Consider the following 20,138-nt stretch of genomic DNA (forward strand, 5'->3'; position numbering starts at 1 on the left):
TAGTTTTAAGTCAGTGGGAAGGGTGCTTGATGACTAACAAAACATTTCTAGAAATTGGTTTTATCCAAACCAGTCTGCTCAGGCTCATGTAATATGAAACTATCCAGGAGTAATCAAGACTGAAATCTGCAACTGACCCTGGAAATATGAGATTTAAGCTGAGGGACGAAGACCCGAGTATTAACCAATAGATATACCTCTCATTTAAGCAGACTGTTTACATCCATATGATTCCTAGCAGCACTTGTTCACCTCTTTATAAGCAGCTATACATTCTCATGTACAGTGGATCAATACATTTCATAATGGTATGAAATGGCAGCATGCCAGGATACATATACAATTCCAAATGAAGTGGCAGACTTTAAAAAAAAGAATAATCTTCGCTATCATAACCATAATATATTATGTTTGTACAGTAATGAAACTTAAATTTTCTTCAGCTGTGTAATATTCTTCTTTGACCACATCATTTGAACAGCTTCTCAAAAAAGTGTCTACATTGGATGCTTGATCTTTGATCAAAGCGGAAGTATAACAGCCTTTTGTGGTAGCTTGATGACATTTTTGATGTTATCTGAAGGGCTTTGAAAGGGTTTTATTAGCTGTAGAGTTTTCTCACTTCATAAGAGGAATCCCTCAAGTAAGGAGGGAACCAGCGAGGTTTTCACATGACAACAGTGATGTATAGACAGGCACAAATATACTGTAGCTACAACTTGTCAGTAAAGCAATTACATCTCACAGATAAACATGGAACAGTTACCACTTGGCTTCCCATCTTGAAGTGTTACATACCTAACTCAGCCTAAATCTGTTACACTCACAGGGAGTGCAACAGAGGGAGACACCACACGGCTTGCACGCACACACATGCACACATAGTAAGACATATAGTACAGTAGTATACAGTCAGTGGCTGGTGAACTGTGAAAGGGGCGAGGGTTTTATGAAAGTGGCGACATTATAACATCTTGACACAGCTCCATGGCAACCTAGCTTGAAGGTCAGTGTGTGTTTGCCTGTGTGTATTTAGCATATGGATACACAGTGTATTGGGAGCAGTGTGTGCATGTGTGTTTACACGGCTGTGATGGGAGTCTTAATGATCAGTGCAATGGGTGAACACACAGGCTTGCTGACATGAAACAGTCAGGACACATAGATGTTTGTGTGTCCTCTTTTCATCCCTGCTTCTGTGTTCTTCTACCCACGTTTACCCTTTCCCTTTATGTTCCCCTCCATCTTTTGCAGCTTTTAAACCTTCATACATGCCTTTCTTCTTTTTCCCTCCTCCCACTCTGGATTTCTCCTGCCTCTCCCACATGGTATGCTTCCTTCATTTTTTTTTTTTTTTTGGTCCATCGCTGCCCTTTTTGCCAGCTTTCCTACTCATTTCACTCCTCCATCCATCTGCTGATCATTTGTCCTGAGAGACAGAGTGAGCTAGGGAGTGATGGGGACAACAACAGAAGAAAAGTGGGCTGATATTCTTCTGTAATGTGCCATATACAGGTGGGCCACAGGAGGCGGGCAAAGTACAAAGAAAGTAGGGGAGAGAGGAATGTGTGTAATAGCTCTTTTAGACAGATAAACTTCTTTAGACAAACGGGGACAGTCCATCCTCACCAGAAAAAACCGTCTGGATAGGTTGATTAGGAAGTAGTGAGGTAGTACAAAGAGCGACACAGTCTGCATAAGGATGTGGTAGTGGTGGACGGGTGTATCAAATCCAGGACTTTCTCACAGGAGACTGGAGTTCGAGTCTCATGTGAAAGAAAGTCAAAGTTGACTTATTTAAATAACATTAAGTAGGTAATTTATGTCACATGAGTTTAGTCACTAAACTTAACCACATAGTTTTGTTGCCTAAACCTAACCAAACTACAACCATGTTAACCATGTGTTTGGACTGGTTCTTTCCAACATTTCTATGTCACTTTGGGGAACAATCATTTATGTTGTTTTGGGACAACTGACAATTAACCTATTTTGTTGTTTAGATAGGAGGACATGTTGAACTGGCAAATAGAGTGTTCACAAAAGCAGAGTAGTGTCCAGTCTGTTCAACAGAGATCGGGAGGGAGGCCACAAAGCCAGGTTAGATGACCTGTCAACCCATTCAGAGCTACTTGCTTTTGTGTCAGTCTGAAAGGAGTGTCAAGTGTGTGTGCAGTAGGTTGAGGTCATCTTGTTTGATTGGAGTTCTTCAAAATTTAAAGGAGGCTCTGCTACATTTAGCTACAAATGTTCTAAGAAGTACATTGCTCTAAACCTACTAAGTGTGCTGTTGTGCATGTTTGCCCAGATGAAGGCCTACATGTCATTGAATACTTGCAGTGGATTTAATTATGCAGAGCCTTCTATTCTCCACATCAGAGATTTTGGCCTTCTTGCACTTGATGATTGATTTACTTAATTCTGCATACTGTTTACAGTGCAAACATGCAATGTTTGCTTGTATCCGTGTTTACACATGTTACCCCACCCATCAAAGTGTTTAGTTACGTCACTTATACTTATGTAAGCATTAATTGCTGCAGACACATGGCAACTTTTAGCAGACATGTGGGTTGTTTGTGTTTATCTAACCTCCTGGAACCCATTCACAGCTAGCTGGCTACTCAGCTGAGTGCAGGTGATGGAGTAAACAACAGACCAAAATTTCAGCTCTGTCCCTATCTGTATAGGATGTCCTTCTCTCTCTCCCTCACACACACAGGAGGACATGTTACACGGCTCAGAGCCATTTCATTGCTGCTGTAATGTCTCAGCTGCCAAATACCATGTCACTATAAAACAATGACTTATGATTAATGGCAAACCTGTCTCCCACTCAATGATGTATAGCTATTAATTGACACTAACTGCCCATGTGTGACCGTGCATAAGCTCACATGCATCTCCGGGTGTGCACACACCCACTCTGGTCCTGGTAAACATGTCAGAGCGTACAGTATTTACAAAGGGATTGAAGTGGGTTTGGGGCAGCAATGATTCAGGAGAATGGCCCCAGGGTCTGACAGGATGTTGGGGGATGTGTCATTTTTCCTTGACTCCCTTGGTGACGAGCAGAGACATAAAGAAATCCTTTTACACACAGAGAGATATACACACTGGCCCACATACACACTCTCAGCCATTCACTCACATATATAGCCTGCACACATCAGTGTTATACACCCATAAAAACGGTTGTTTGGCAGAGTAGTGAGTAGATGAGCTCAGAGAAAGTATCTGTCTGTCTTTTTTCACCCCTCTGTTTTGGACTTGAGCTGCAGCATGTTAATGCAGACTACATCAAACACTCACTGGAGCCCTACATCTCGCTGTTTCACTCAGCTTTAAGGGCAGAACAAGAACTTGTCTGTCACTGCTCTTAATTCATTGTCTCCCTGGGGCAAAACGAGCGCTGACAGACATAAATGGCAGAAATGAATATCGTAAGATCACAGTCATGGGTGGCGGTGGTGGTGGCGGTGGAGGGATGGAGATGTAGGGAAAGAACGAAAGAGGAGAAATGTAGGAGAAAGGGTCAAGATGGGAGGGTGAATGAAACTACATGTGAGAAAGAGAGATGAAGGAATGCATGGGTACGTCCCTGTGTCCCTCACTGCTGACAGTCAGTATATTATACTGGGCTGACCACCTGCTCTGAGCCTGCAGTACACCGTCCATAAAGCTACAGCAGATGGACACAATAAAATGCACCGTGACCAGCAGCTATGCACTCATATGCATGTGTGTTTGTCCATTACAGCAGATATATGAAAATATGCCTACACTCACACACACCACAGCCCCCCACCATGTCCCGGCGGCAATGCCAGTAATATGTGATACTCTATAGGTCTGATGTCTTCGTGTCTTCTCCCCATGCCCTTCCACAGTGCTGTAAGCCTATCAGCCAGTTAGCCAGCAAGGAATGTGGCTGTCAACTCATATAACAAGCGATACTCTCACATGTTCTTCCCCTGACTTCACCGCTCTCTCTGTCTCCTTAGCCATCTCTCTACCTCAGTGCTAGTATTTTGGGGGTTGCATCGCTTCTTCTCACAGTATCATGTTATTAACGTCTCAGAAGGTGTTACAACCAAATCAGTAGAGCAAGAACGTGAAACAAGATCCAAGATTTTAGAGGGTAACTCCGGGGTTTGTTACAGTTTGCCCCCGCCCCCGATCTAGGAACATGGCAGCAACTTTGCCACAACTAGGAAAACACAGAATGAATACTATAGACAGATAATGCAGGTTTTTAACAAACTCCCAGATCAGCTTTTTTGGAAGAAAACAAGGGCGAACTATAAAATGATTACCCCACATGTCCATACAATCTACTTACTGGTTTAAATATAACTTACCGTTTTGCGCACACACACACACACACAGCTTGACTGTACAAAATGGGATTATTACCAATATTTATATTGTATTGTAATAAACTGAAATGTATCCTTTAAATGTATCCTCTCTCCATTTTTTGACATGTGATCTCTTTGAGCAGTCTTCGAGCTCAGTTACAGCCAAAGTCGTTGTTGCCTTGTTTGTGCGATTGTTAGATTGTTAGAGAGAAAAAGTCTGTTGTGTATTATGAGCTGTAATATGAGAATCCCTGAAAGTAGGTATTGTCATTTCTTGCCAGTCACTCAGACAAAAAGAAAAATGTCTTCCATCTCCAGGTCCCAAAGAAAAGAGAACTGCTGAAATGGCGGTCTGGTGAGGAATTTAATTTTACAGTCAAGATGATTGTGGAGTGGAAATATTGGATGCAGTTATCTGTTCCTCACCCTTCTTCTCGCTCTCCATTACGCCTTTGCCATCAGTAATTTCAAGGTGAATACCTCTCTGGATAGAAGGCCAAGACCTTTTCTGACTGCTGTTAAGAACAAGCATGATCAATTGCAACAGTCTCTCTCTTCTTTCCCTATGCCTCTCTCTATCTTTCAATTTGTTCTCTTCCTTTCTGCTCTCCTCTCTCTTTCCTCCTCAAACCCAAACCTATCATCTGTTATTAGACAACTGCACAAACTATAGTGAGATGTTTGCAATGTGCGTTTGTGGCGTATGTGTTGAATGGTCTTCAACTGGCCTTTGTACGTATGTGTGCTCAAGTAGGGGGTTCAGTCAAAGTTCATCTCGTCTTGGCTAAACGTATTTTCTCTCTGGACCAAAATCAAAAAATGATCTTTTAGTTTAGGAACATGCACACATATACACATATATATACACACACACACACACACACACACACACACACACACACACACACACACACACACATCCGCATAAGCATACACACGCTCAACAGAATATCACAGGTTTTGCCTTTTAAGGTCCCAGTGCATTTCTAGTTTCTAGGTTTCTGTGATTTGATTTATCAGGCAATGGAACACTGCCTGAGGATATTGAATTGAAAATATATCAGATATATGAATTTCAACAGGGAGAGGTGAAATAATGTAAAGAGATCTGATTTGGGGTCACAAGTGAGACTGGGCAGAGCGAGAAACTCAGGGAGGCGGAAAAATCAAGGAAGAGAAGGGGCATGAGCGAGAAAATACAGAGAGCAGAGGTAAAAAGAGGTACAGACAAACAAAGATGATCTTTTATACTCCGGTAGAGGGGGCTTTGCCTTTGTAATAATAACAGCTGTCAGCAGTGTGTAAGCACTACAGTCTTGTCAAAGTATCTGCATCTAAAGAACATGAAGCAGGATTGTTTCAGGCACTTCTTTTTTATATATAAAAAAGTTCACCCTCTTTACAGTATTTTGTCACATTCATTCATCAATTTTCCACCAAGTCAAAATGTTGTCACAACAGTTTTGCAGTGACACCAATGACAATCTCTCTAACAATATGTGTTGTGGAGAAAAAAAACATAGGAGATACAAGACAAGTATTGTGAGAAAAGTGAGTATCTCTTCCCATACATGGCAGGATTCACTCTCCGACTATCCTTCTGGGTCACACCTTTGAGAAGTGGTATATACAGCAAGGCACTGTCACGGCAGCACTTGAAAAGTCCCTCTTTCTATTGAATCTCACTTATTCAACTGGTTAGATGACTTGGATTGCTCTCTGCCTCTTCCTGCCACTGAGCTCTTGGTCTCCTCCTTTTCTGTCTTTCTCTTTCACTCAGGTTAGCTATCTCTCCCTGTCCTTCTTGCTTTCTGTCTGCAGCCACTGGTGCACAGCTCAGAGAAGTGGCTGATGGGAGTTCATTGGGTACAGTGTGTGCGTGCGTGCAGGGCCCAAGCGTGTAAGTGGAGTTGTGTGTGTGTGTGTTTGTCTCCCTGTGAGTGTGTGTGTGTGTGTGTGTGTGTGTGTGTGTGTGTGCCTGGGTGTATGCACAGCAATGTCACTGGGCTGTGTAATTGAAATGGAAATGAGCCAATCAGTGACTGCAGTGGTGTGCCACCTTACCCTGCATTCACTTCACTGTTCCAGCTCTCCCAAACTCACTCTCTCTGTTTGTGACTGTGTGTGTGTGTGTGTGTGTGTGTGTGTGTGTGTGTTTATGTATGGGTTTGTGCTGACAATACTTGGCCCTTCAGTTTCAGCCCTGAGGGCCTGAGAAGGCGGTGTGAAAGTGTAATCAGTTGGTAATAAAGATCTCATCTCATTCTCTCTCACTCACTCACTGACTAACACACACATCTGCACCCACGCTCTGTGTCCAGCTGATTTCCCTGGCTTTGTGTTGTGACCTGAAGCTCACTGGGACAGCTGTGGCCTTACAAAGACACGTAATTATCACCATTTGACAATTAGCTACCCATCCAACTTTGCTCCTTAATTATCTATATTATTGCTAAAAGGCCGCCGCTGCCACTCTCTGCTGCTACTCTTGTCTCACAAGAACGGGGAAAAAATTGTTGCTCGTGATGTTGCCATTATAAAGTAGGGAGTTAAGTCATAAAGTAGGGAGTGGTGGCTGGGTGGAGCGTGTGCATGTGTGTGGCATTGGGGGAATTTAGACGGCAACTCAGCGCCAAGTCTGTCTGGACAATGTCTTGTGTGAATTGTAACAGCTTTTAGCTCCAATCTCAGGAACATTAATGTAAGGAAACCTGTATGCTATTACTTTGAGGATTCTGGAGTGTGGCAACAAAATGTTATTATAACATAACTATTTAAAGCACCTATTAAATTGATTTTAAAATGCATTGTATATTGGGAAATTAAGTTAGCATTTACTCTATTAACTTATGTGTCTGCCTATCATATGCAATCTCACAACTGATTTGAATTTTTAAACCTTTTATAATAACTTTGATTTAGAGACAATTCTCTTTCATTTTAAACAGTGTGTTACCTAAAAATTATATAGGTCCAACCCATAGAGCAGCACGTCACGTGTTGCACATTGCTACCACCTTCTTTTGTGTCAGTAACAGCAGGGGAGTCATTGTGTGTTTTATACATTTAATATTTATTTAGCATTTAAAGACAGAATTAACATGTAATTGCACTTTATAAGTGATCACTTTATTAATTGATTTTCCATATACTCTCAGAAAATCTATAATTATTATGGAAGCACACTTCTGACACACACACATTTTCCCTGCAGCTTTAATTGACATTTTCATTTGTGCCCACTGGGTTAGTTGTTCCTCCAGTATATTTGCAATTACTCTCCTCTATTGACCCTGATGTTACTACACCATCTCTCCTGCCTATATTTCACTCTTTGCGATTCTAACAGAGCACAGCCTTGATTTGCATCCCATCGGTGCAACCTCTTGGTGCTTGTGTGTCCTACACGGAGGCTGAACAACACATGTCCATTTCGTGGTAAAGGATGTTTTCCCTCTTTCTGCTGAAAAGTGGGGACTGTTTATATAACAGCAGCAGCCGATTAAAGCTGCCATCGCTATAAACAAGACACCAGCCGCATCTAAAACTCCCACATTAGTCCCCTGATAACAGGGTTTTTATAAGGACAATAAACACAGCTTTCTACAAAACACAAGGAGTTTTCCGGGAGCCATTGTGATGATAATCCCGCACTGAATAGACAAAAACGTACAACTTTGGCTGCACATGCAGTCATGTCATGCACATACAGTTTAACTAGAATCTCCTTTAATGATAAATGCATAGTTGAATAACTTCTGCAAAGACTTGGATTCACTGGTAGCCCGGCAATACTAACTACATTATTCAGTCTTGCTGCCTCTGCTTTGTATTACCTCACCTTTTTTTGGAACCAGGTCCTTTCTCTCTCTCTTTCTCACCCTGTTTGTTTGTCACCCTCAGTCTCTTTCTCACTCTGTGCCATTAGCAGCTTCTGGCTGTCTCACTGCTGTTCCTTTGCCAGTGTGCCAGGGAGCTCACTGAACAGATAACACAAACCTAATGTATGTGCGTGGAGGTGTGTGCCGGGTGTGTGTTTGTGTGAGTGTGTAACATGTTACAAATGCCTGTCCTGTCCCTTTTTACGTGCTCACTCACCCAAACATCCTCTGCTTCATTTGCAGTCAGGGCCACAAGCCACTATTCTGACTGCTGAGGCAGGGAGAGAAGGGCAGCTGAAACATCATACACACACACATACTCATTCTTTCTCTCTCTCTCATACACACAAACACACACACACAGACGCTGGGACGAGAGCGGATGGGAGGATGTGACCATTAAGTCAGTGACATTTTAAAGCACTGAGGCTGATGCATGGCTCTTCCTGGACCTCCACAGACATGTTTTAAATGAGATGTTACAGATGAGCTACTCCATGCCTTGGCTGTAAACAGCCTCACATTGGTATTTACCCTACATGGGTAAACACAGAAAAGCAACATTTCATGCTAGCTCAAACTTATGCACACGTGCGCACACACACACACACACACACACACACACACACACACACACACACACACCAGACCCACATAGCAGACCCACATGATCACAGTAATGAGAAATGGCTGTGGTTCGATTTGTCGCATGATTGTTACATTAATCAATTGATCATACCGACATGAATTAAGTGACAAGTGAAGGAGCCAAAACCAGATTTATCTCAAATCACTATTTGATCTTCAACATAACTGGCCTGGTTTACACTGTTATTGTAATTCTGGGTAGTTTGTCTAGACATACTGCAGACTGAAGTAAATGCAGCCAAAGAGGACAAGCGTTTTCAGTGTATATACAGAGATTTGATCTTAGAAAATCCAGCCTTTAGATTCAGAATTCAAATATCACATTGGAATAACGAGCAAAGCTTGTTGTTCTGAATAGAGATAGCAAATAAGTGGGTGTAAAGAGAGCGACAAGGTGAAAAGGAGGATGAGAAAGAGAAAAGTACTGACATTTTTACACCATTGTGCAGCGTAGTATTTTCATCAGCATCTAAGATGTCTGAGGCATTTAATGCCAATCAAACAAAATAACATTTTTTCCTCACTGGTATTTATGACCAACTGCAAAAAGCCTCCTTTGCCAAACATGTCGCTTCCTGTACAAATCTTTAAGACACAATGGGCATTTTGTGCATGAGAGCTGAAAAGTAAAGTAAATTTTTTTATATAGCCAAGTATCATAAATCTCTATCTCTCAAATTTGCCTCCAGAGGCTTTACAATCTGCACAGCATACGTCGACACCCTCTATCCTTAGACCCTCGATTCAGATAAGGAAACCAATAGCTGCCGTGTGTACAGAATAGACCAACAGAGTAAAATTACAGTGTGGACAATCAGGATGACAATGACATTGTAATCATACATGAAGAATATGGAGCCCGGACGTCTACCATCTTCCAGGTGTCGCCAGATAGATAGGACCTGAGCCACACAAGCTCCTCTCAACCATGGAGGCTTGGAAAGAGTACACAAACTACACCAACACACAAGGCTGCATGGTGAGAGAAAAAGGTCACTATGCTGCGTGTGTACTGCTTCAGTATGTTAATCCTGAGGCTCCACAGTCCTCAGGATAAAATTATTTTAGCCTGTTATACGCTCTGCCCCTTGTGCTTTCTGGGGCTTGAGGAGCCCTTCTTATAGACAGCAGTGGCGGGTTTTCAATTAAAAGTTTTGTCGAAACTCTTGTCAGGTTGTGCTCTTATAACATTAAAGACTGGGTCTCAATTAAAAGCTCACACCACCTGGCTTCTGGGTAAAATGAGTCAGTGGCACCAGCTGTGTGTGTGTGTGTGTGTGTGTGTGTGTGTGTGTGTGTGTGTGATTGTGTCACTCTTACAGTGCTTCAAGTGTGTGCTAAATTGAGAGCATCCCTAGCAAGTTTACAGGTGTTCAGTGTTTTCTCTGTGACCCCAGGGTTAGGGTCATATCATCCTAGACCCAGCCAGAGACTCACAACACAGGAATTGCTGTCCAATTTTGGTAGCTGTGAAAATTGTACAGGAGAGAGACCTATTTTGTGGGCAACAGAGAAGGAATTACACGTGTGTGTGTGTCTGTGTGTGTGTGTGTGTTTGTGACAGTGTATGGCCTTTTAATGAATCTGCCTGTATATGTTGAAGCCCTCTGACCCTGTGTGGCCTGTTCTAGATCATTGCAGCTGTAAAGATGCCTCACTGCACAGCCCTCAGAGACAGCCAGGCTCTGTATTTTTCCTATCCTGACATTTACTATCTGGTCCATCCTGTATCCTCATGATCATTTCTACTTTGCACACAGCCCGAGGTTGTCTGTCTGTAGACACTTGACTTGTTTTGAAGACCCAAAACCGTTTTCTTGTAAGCATATTTTCTCTGACTTGGATACTTCAGTTTGCTATCATTCGGAAGGCAGATGTGTGTACATGTGAGTAAATATCTGTTGCAATGATAGATTTACATTAACCAACCCGCCCAAATTTATTGAGGTCTGAAGATGAGAGCGCTCGTGCTTATAAATTTCCACACAACAGTAAACGAGTGCAGAGAGATCCAACCTGCACTCTCTGCATATGTGCTGAATTCAAACCAACTTTTTTCCATATTAACTGAAGGAATATACTAATATTATACTTAAGTAACGTTTTAAGTGCATACACATCATTTTACATCAAGTGGTCTGAACTTATACCTATACTTCACGTAAATAGCAAGAAGTTAACCATTTCTTATTTGTTTTACAACCAGGTTCCATCGTGGGGACTACCACATCGACGTGTGCATAAACGACTACCTTGATGTCTACTGTCCTCACTACGAAGATGCGGTGCCTGAGGAGCGGACGGAGCGCTACGTCCTCTATATGGTTAACTACGATGGCTACAGCACGTGCGACCACACCGCCAAGGGCTTCAAACGCTGGGAGTGCAACAGGCCACACTCCCCGAACGGACCGCTCAAGTTTTCAGAGAAGTTCCAGCTCTTCACTCCCTTCTCCCTGGGCTTTGAGTTCAGACCGGGCAGAGAATACTACTACATATGTGAGTCACGATGGCTTTGTATACAGCATACATACAGATGGGTTACAAGTAAGGTGTTGAACAGCTTCAGTGCTGCTTGGCATAGTTTCTCAAGGCGTCTGAAACTGGATGAATGGAACACCATTCTTCCTAAAGAGATTTCCTCATTTGGTGTTTTAACAATGGTAGGTTTAGCTGTCCATCACCATCATTAGTTTCTAACTTACCAATTCAGGACAAAAATGTATTATCATAGGATAAGGTTTATCACTCAGAATAGTGTTGTATTGATTGGCAGTGACCCTTCAATATAAAGAGTCCCAAACTATGCCAGAAAAGGGCCCCCTCTTATATCTGCATTTTTCATGTTTCTTCTGTCCTTTATATTTGCTTTTTCTTAAGCTGCACAAAAACCCACATGCATTCACAGAAAAATATGAAGCCAAATAACCTAACTTGACATGAATTACAAACCTAGATGGCCCTTTCCTGACCTAATGCTTTTCTGATAATACAACAGAGCATGAGAGGGAGACACACTCACACACATTACCCCTCACCCATGTTTTCACAACTTGAGCACAGAGCTTTAAGTGTGGCATTACAGTGATCCGAGCAGACGCTTTCATGCTCTGCTTTCAGCCAAGCTTTTCACACTGCTCTCATCACTCGTGGAAAACTCTTCCCTAAAATGGCAATGGAATTCATGGGGGAGTTAAATTGAGACAGTTTGAAAGTTATAGCTCACTTCCCCTGCCGCACACTACTGTATCCTTCAAAATGGAGTGCCCTCCTCTCTACATTTTGTTATGCTGCTATTCAGCTCGCGTTGGATGTCAAGTTGTCTGCTTCTTGGCATAGGAACTGAGCCTAACTGAGTTCATCTGAAGTTGAAGCCCCTGGGAAATTAGGTTTTATCAAAGCAAGGTGATAGAGTGGAATTGAGTTGAGTTTGTCCTCCCACCACAGACTATTCGCACATGGGAGACGGAGGAGTCACTGTCTGTGGGCGCAGTCATCGCCACTCGCTCAAAAGACATTTGTCACAGTGAGACGCTGAAATTACAAAATAGAAAGCACAGTTATGTTCTCATATGGGTGGCATTAGTGCAATATCATGCAGCGTGATGCATTATTGCTTCAGCTGTTGAAGGAAAAGTTTAAAGGTTTGTGCACGAGCTAGTGTATGAGAAAAACTGTACACATTTCTTCCCAGCAAGGGGGTGTCATTTTGACAGCTAACACCCTACTGCTAAACGCAGTTGGTTATACTAGTATCTATTTATCTGTAAAATTTGGCCTGGTGTTAATGCAGCTCTAGGTGGCTGTCAAACCCCCGTGTCTATGTGTTGTTTCCTTCTCTCAGAGACAGTGTTGAAGAGTCAGGAGTGTAGCTGAGCCGAGCTCTCCATGCTGAGATCTGTTTTCTAAATTGGCACCTTTTTATGAAGCAGTTAACCTGACAGCCAGCCAAGACTTCTGTCCTTTATTCACTTCACGTGTTTCGCTCTCTCGCCCTGCCCCATAACACTTTGGAGATGAAGAAAAAAAAAAACAGTGCCTCCCTAATGTTTGCTGTTGTTTCTGTGGTGAATAGGTGTTTTCTCTCTCAAGCTTGTCCACAAAACAAATAGCCTCAAATCTTTTCCAGAGGCCTTTCAGCAACCAGTTGTTTGGCCATTTGTCTGCTCAAAAGTAACCAGATTTGCCTTTGCTTTTATAGTCAATTTGCATTGACAGTCATACTAAATGAGACGAGGGGAAAATGGAAGTCTCGGAAGTTAGGAGCACAGATGGGGGTTAGCGAAGGGTTATACAATTCATCCACTCCCTCAAGTCTCCATTTCTAACATATCCCCCCCCCCCCCCCCCCCCCCCCCCCCCCCCCCCCCCCATTTCTGTTGAGAGATGCTTGTCCTAAGGGCTGGATTAAATTACACTGCGACCGACAGGGCTTCCATGGAACACATCCATTCTGCTGTAGCACGCCATATTGGTTTAGTGGCCCGCGGCTTCATTGGCTATTGAATGATTCTAGCGTATAGCCTCTCTGGCTACTGTGGCGGATATTAAAGTCATCTACCATGAAGTCGTCCGACATGTGATTTCCCACTGCCAATGTGTCCAGCCTGGATGTCCATAAGTAGCAGCGAAGATGGCTGCTGATGGACTGGACAGTTCTATCATCATCACTACCACCACCATGAGGGAGTCTTCCTCATCAACTAGTAGTAGAAACATGTAAGACCTTTCAAGTTGCATTGGGTTACATCATTTTTATTCTCCTTTAATCTTAAGAATTCAGTGATAAATACAACTTTTTAACTGAGCATTAAGTAAACAGGCTGCAAAATTAAATCACAACAGGGAATTTTTCAAAAGAGTATAACCTAATTACTGTAATTTTCTAAGGGATTACATTTTGGCTTAACATACTATTAATATAAATATTCAGCAGCCAAGATTGTGAAAAACTTTAGCTCAGACTTGATCATCTTTTATCTTTAATCTTTTTTAAAGAGCAATACTGAAAACCACATAACAACAGAAGCAGGTCTGTTTGGCACCAATTGCAACAATCTATGGCATTTAAGTTGTAAGGGGTAAACTTTTCAGGCATAAGTTCCATTTCCTTGGTGTACTGTATGCTTACATGCACAGTTAATTTACTTAACAACACCGACCTAGGTCCAACTGCTACAAGTTTTGTGACCTGTTGCAGTCTGTAGTTTGTTGTATCACTAAAACTTTCCTTTTGTGTCTCTATTAAGTGGTAAAGTGATTGGACTGAGTCATCACTAGGCATATAATAATATTCAGCTTATTAAGTTCTTTTGACTAATGTGTTAACAAAACGTTTCGTAACATTGCTTACATAATGCAGCAGAAACAGAGCAACATGGCCATCCCACGTGAGTCCATTTTCCTGCTACCAATATTTGCTCACATCATTTTGGCCTTGGTTTGGTTTGTCAATTACGTGGCACAATATCCAATGATACACACTAATAAATATATATGTGTATATATAAAGAACTATATCTATATAAAGTTATTATGTATAAAGTTTGTATGATACTCTTAAGCAGTGGTGTGGTGACGGGAAATGGTAAACAGCCCCTTTAAGACAAGATGCATGATGTCAATCATTTGTCCTAGTGAAGTGTTCTTGAGGAACATGCTGCCTCTTTAAGGACTGTCACTTTCAGATGACTCGACTGATATTCAGATAATGTCCAGTGTGGAGAGAAACAGTGTTACAGATTCTGGGTTACCTCAGTCAGAAGTTACAATATACAGTCAGACCCAACATAGAAAACACGTCTGTTCCCAGAAACAAAGCTGGAAAGGCCTGAATTCATGTTGTTTCTGTAGCAAAGAAAGCATTGGGCAGGTGAGTTGTTTGTTTTAACAATATTTAGTGTAGTCCTTTTCTCCCGGTCTGCCATGAAGAACTCATTCTTCCTGCTGGAATCTTTTCAGTGGTATAGTGCCTGCAGTTTGTCAGTGTCTGATAACACCACACTTAATGCTTAATGAAGTGAAGGCACTGTGTAGCTCTTTTTAATGATAATCATTATGTTATGTGTCCAGGTTTATTTCTGAGATGTAGAAGCTTATTGAACTATGAAACAGATATTTAACTTCAGACTGTTATTGTGATAACACAATGCCATCTACCTTGCAACGATATCCAGTCTCATTATTGTCGCCAACGAGAATAAAGATGGTTGTCAGGTTTGAAGCCATCAGTGAGTACTGCTGTGCAGCCATGAGTAAACACTGATTAAGCTCTAGGCTCAGGCTGGATATTTTTAGGGACACTATTCAGCATTGGTTCTTCTAACATCTTCAGGTCCACTCTTGACTTGAAGCATCACTACATAGATGTCAGTTTTCACACGCTTGTAAACACTATGTTGACTCAAGTTAGCAACCAATGTTCATGACGTCTCCTACTTGAAATTGCCACATAAACTAGCCTTGGAAGGCTTATAGAAACCAAGATATCACCTTTGAATGTACTGAAATGAGAATATTTCAGTTTAATATCACTCCTCTGGTGCACAACCTGAGTTTACCCAATTTTCCACTGGACATTACACCACAAATAGTACCTACAACTATTGTCAACATAGCAAATACATTTCAACTGTAAAAGGTATGACGATATCTGCAGCTCAGCACAAAATAAGTGGTCAGACTTTGCCCTTGTATCCAATTTGCCTACATTGTGTGAATCCGTAGTGTAGCATATCTAACAGAGAATTGTATGCACCATTACTCACTGAAGCTGGACACCTGCACTAAACAGAAACTTCAGTGTGTCCTGAGGAAGAGGTCACTACCCATGAGCACATGAGGCAGAGGTTGCAGTTGTTAACTGTGAATGGGCTCATGCAGTTGAGATGTAGCAGTATATCATAAAGGGGAAATCATGAAATGCATTATTTCTTTGGTTTTATAGCATTGCTGCAGAAGTACAGTCTTAAGATAAAATATTCATTTACAGTCAATATTTCACTGATTACTCTAGTATTCATTTAGAGTAACCAATGTTTAACAACATGCAGAGCAGTAGAGACCTTATATATAAACAGTGCTCATACATACAGTATCAGAATATTAATCTTTTCCTCATCTCTAATAACATTCTGTAGCCAAATGACCTGAGGGAATGGGGGATGAAAAATCGGCCCTCAGTGATGTGATTGATTAGCTTTCTTGTTTGTAGATGAAAATTAAGCTGTCACATCATATCCCTGCAGAGAAAATGCCCGTTAATGGTGTTTTCGCCCTATGAGTTTGTTGCGGGTCGAGGGCTGATTTGTTGCATCTCTGATAAAATTAGAGAGAGGAGACAGGGTTCTGCTGTCATCTGCTTCAACAACAGAAACAGCTTAATCAACGCTAGCAGGACGGAGGGAGTTTACTCAAATGGAGGTCATAATTCTTCATTTTTGTTAGTGTCAGCCTCTTCTCTCTGTCTGAGGCAGGTAATTGAAGACATGACAAAAGCTGGAGTCAGTCAGGAGCCTGATCCTTTTGTAAACACCACCCAGCTGTGTTTTCTCAACACAAGACAGGGCCGGGAGACTAAAAAAAATTAACAGAGGAATACATTAAAGACGCTAAATTGACCAGTCCCAGGGAGACGCAGAGAGTAATCCAACGGCCACATATGCAATCAATTCAGCAAAATGCAGCATTAGCAGTGAGTTACAGCTCAAAAGTGTCTGCCTCTGTGACAGACGGAACAGGATAAGCGGACAGTTGAGAGCAATTCTCAGGTCAGAGTTCGCAGTGCATTCATGGTTTAAGTGAAACCCATCTCACAGAATGCTGATGTGAGCACGTTTTTTTTAATATGGACACAATCCACAATCTTGTATTTGAGTGATTTTAATCTGAAAAGGGCAGAAATCCAATATCGGTGGCAGCTCACTGCAAGAGATGAGTGAGCCGAGTTATGGTGTTTTTAGGCGTGTAAGATGTGTGGCAAATAGGAAACCACTCGGTGTGATCATGCAGTGGCAGATTGTCGGCAGAAAAGATTTCACCTATGTGTACTGCTACTGCTTCGCACGGAAAACACAATCAATAACCCCCTTTGCGCCGCACTTCTGGATGGAGTTATTTTATAGCTATTTCTGGGTTTGACACTGCGAGAAAGAAGGATATTACAGAAACACAGAAAATATGTGGCTGATATCAAATGCAACACTTGCTAAATGGCCAACATAACCCAGAGGGTGGGCGATGATTCTACCCATGTTAGATTACAAAATGAAAAAACATTTGGTGAGGCTTCAATCAATGATCATAAATACCAAGCTAACACGCAAGAAAACCTTTTGATATTCATAAGGTCTTATTCAACTTTACTGGACTACAACATGCACACAAAGCTCAGACAGATTCTCCAAGACATGGACTAAAGCCGTCTGATTGATCATAAATCCTGTGATGTGCCATGCTCCTTCAAGCCTGTCCCGAGAGGAGAAAGGAGTAGAGATCGTAGAGTATGCAGCAGGAGTAGGAAAATGGCATTAATAGACATATGAACAAAAGGACACTTTTGTACATGCTCATAATAAAGCATGTGCTGCAGTGTGTGTGTGCGTTCCGGCGTTTGATCCACATTCATAAACCTGTGGACACTTATTTTCATTTCCCTGAGGAAATTCAGGAGAATCCAATCACACGTTTACTGACGGCTTTTTCAGAGGTGTGTCAAGCAAGCCAGAGACTCTTTTGAATGTCCTTCAGAACTCTTCAAAGTAAAAGCTCTTAATAAACTCGACATGAAGCATTGCTGCAAAAGACGTTCTCATGCATTTATTTAGGCACAATCACTTAACAGGAAGTGATTGTGTGAGTAACTGTAGCTGTCATGACTGAGATCTATTTCAGCACCAGCCATTATCAATTTATTTAGCTTATTTTTTATTTTTCTGCTATCAAAGCATTCTGGCCCCGGGCCAGATATTATTGCTGGTGGGCCGGTTCTGGCCCGCAGGCCACCTATTGCCGACCACTGGTGTATGCTGTCTGTGTTTTGTTAGAGCTATGGGAGATCTGCTAATAATGATAAAGAGCTGGTGCTGTTCCATTGGTGGTACAAGGAGGGACCCTGCATATGGACCATCATAACTCAGCCCTTTCATTCGTTCACATGAAAAATCAACGTGTCATCAGCATTCAGAAATGATCCGACAACATGGAGTTATATGACAGAAAGCTACACACACACACTCTCGCATGGATACTCATCTCCTCATGTACAATATGCACACGCATGCATGAACAGACACACAGAAAAGCTGCACAGATGCACACTGCTTTGAATGCATCATTATAATCCTGATACATGGATAGACATTCCACCACCTCAGTCTCCCATGGTTACATCATTTCTTATCTCCCCTTTTCATCTCATCTTCCTGTGGATTTAAGGACAGCACTACCCACAGTAACTAACTCCCCTCTCTTTACAGACTGGTGACAAATTAAAGGAAAACCAGAATAAAGCACAACAAATGCAGGTGCTTCCATAGAGAGCACAAGGGAGTCACCGGATGGTTAGTTGATTATGAAAATGATGTGAATCATATTATGCAAAGGCCTTAACAGTCACATGACTTCAACACAATTGAACATGTATGAGAGGTTTTGGATCACACTCTTCACATCTACCATCAAAACACCAAATGAGGGAATATCATTTGGAAGAGTGTTTTTCAATCCCACTAGAAGTAGAATCTATGCCAAGCTGCACTGAAGCTATTCTGGCAGCTTGTGGTGGCCTAACACCTCACTAAGACACTTCATTTTCAAATTTCTTAAATGTGTCACCCAATATGCACATCAAACACATTAGAAAATGCTACAAAATCAGTTTGGTCTACAGACTCTTGAGAAGATCCAACAACATAAGAATAAACTGTTAAAGGCCTGGCCGTGACTGGACTCCATGACATTGGCGTTCAAGAGTCCCCTTTTAAAAATAAACTGAAAACAGTCAACCAGCGAGCCAGCCCATTGGCCAGACTTTGCTAATAATAGACCGTGAGCTAAGTCATGGCCCACTTGTTGACAGCCCAGAGAAAGCAAGGCGAGGCAGAAAAGTCTCTAATCAAGTTATTTGAGTTTGACCGCCAATAAAGTAGTCATCACTTTGTCTGCAGAAAAACAGAAAGGCTGTGAAAAGCCAAGAGATCAGAGGAAAAGTAGGGCAGACGAGGGTTGTGATTCAGAGGGCACGAGGTTCCTCTCAGCCTAATATGACTCATGCATCTAACAACCGTCTTCAGGAGCTGATTAAGATTCACTTTCACAAAGACAAGGGCATTTCCTCCTTGTCCATTAAACCATTAACACATATATTATTAACCCAGTGCATTAGTCATTATGTTTAATTGGTTATTGTTAATTTACTTGTTCTTCATTCTGTCTATTGCAATACACACATTTGCGCACGCACACCTCCACACACATCTGGTTTATTCAGAGGGTGGATGCCATAACAATAATATTATGATTCTATGGGCTACACTAAGTGCAGTAATGAAACATTATTATGTACAGTGATTTATTATTCTGTGGCAGCTTTAAAAAGCTGAACCCTCCCTCCCTTAGATTAATAAATCATCACATTCATTGTAATTTGAGTTAGAAGACATGAATGAGTTGATGAAATTTAAGGGTTTTTCAGACTTTCAATCACTCACTTTTCATTTTCCAGAAGACAGAGTAATTTGTTAGATTATCATTTTGTGATCTTTCACAAAATAATGATGCTTATACATTCCCATAATAGCGAAGGGAAATAATTGTGTCCCCACACTACTGCATTGACATACATCAGTGTGAGGAAGCTAGTGCAATGTTTAATTGGGCATTATTGATTTTAACTCACTTACCCCTCTCAACTTATTGCTCTCACCCCCTCTCCCCTTCTTTCTCTCACTCTTCTCCTCATTGCTTGTGACCTCTTAACCTCGGCGCCAAGTGGCATGAGGAATGACTGCAGTTCAGGTTTGGCGGAAGTTGAAAGATGCACGGAGAGAGCAAAAGGCCAGCTATCACCAGGGGCGTGGGAGTTTATGTTCCCTCGGCTGCCTGAATCCAAGTCCTCCTCTTTCACCACTTCTCGCATCCCCCATCATTCCCTCCTATTGTGCGTTCGCTGTAGTAGCATCTGGTTAATGGGCCTCTTCAGTGGATGGTCTCTTCCATCTTCTTACACGCACACATTTTGTGTAGACAT

At 41.9% G+C, this 20,138-nt stretch overlaps 1 protein-coding gene and 1 long non-coding RNA gene across 3 annotated transcripts in view; one reads left to right on the plus strand and one right to left on the minus strand.

The window, feature by feature from the left end:
- The window catches only part of efna5b (ephrin-A5b), a 91,203-nt gene that overhangs the window by 62,266 nt on the left and 8,799 nt on the right, over nucleotides 1–20,138 (plus strand). For both annotated transcript variants that reach the window (XM_046034955.1, XM_046034957.1), the window contains exon 2: nucleotides 11,097–11,389. In XM_046034955.1, the coding sequence (XP_045890911.1) occupies nucleotides 11,097–11,389 (293 nt within the window). The remainder of the gene's footprint in view (nucleotides 1–11,096; nucleotides 11,390–20,138) is intronic.
- Nucleotides 1–20,138, minus strand: part of LOC123960291 — a 132,016-nt gene that overhangs the window by 37,860 nt on the left and 74,018 nt on the right. The window lies entirely within an intron of this gene.

Source organism: Micropterus dolomieu, linkage group LG21 (assembly GCF_021292245.1).
Source record: "Micropterus dolomieu isolate WLL.071019.BEF.003 ecotype Adirondacks linkage group LG21, ASM2129224v1, whole genome shotgun sequence".
NCBI classification, from domain to species: domain Eukaryota; kingdom Metazoa; phylum Chordata; class Actinopteri; order Centrarchiformes; family Centrarchidae; genus Micropterus; species Micropterus dolomieu.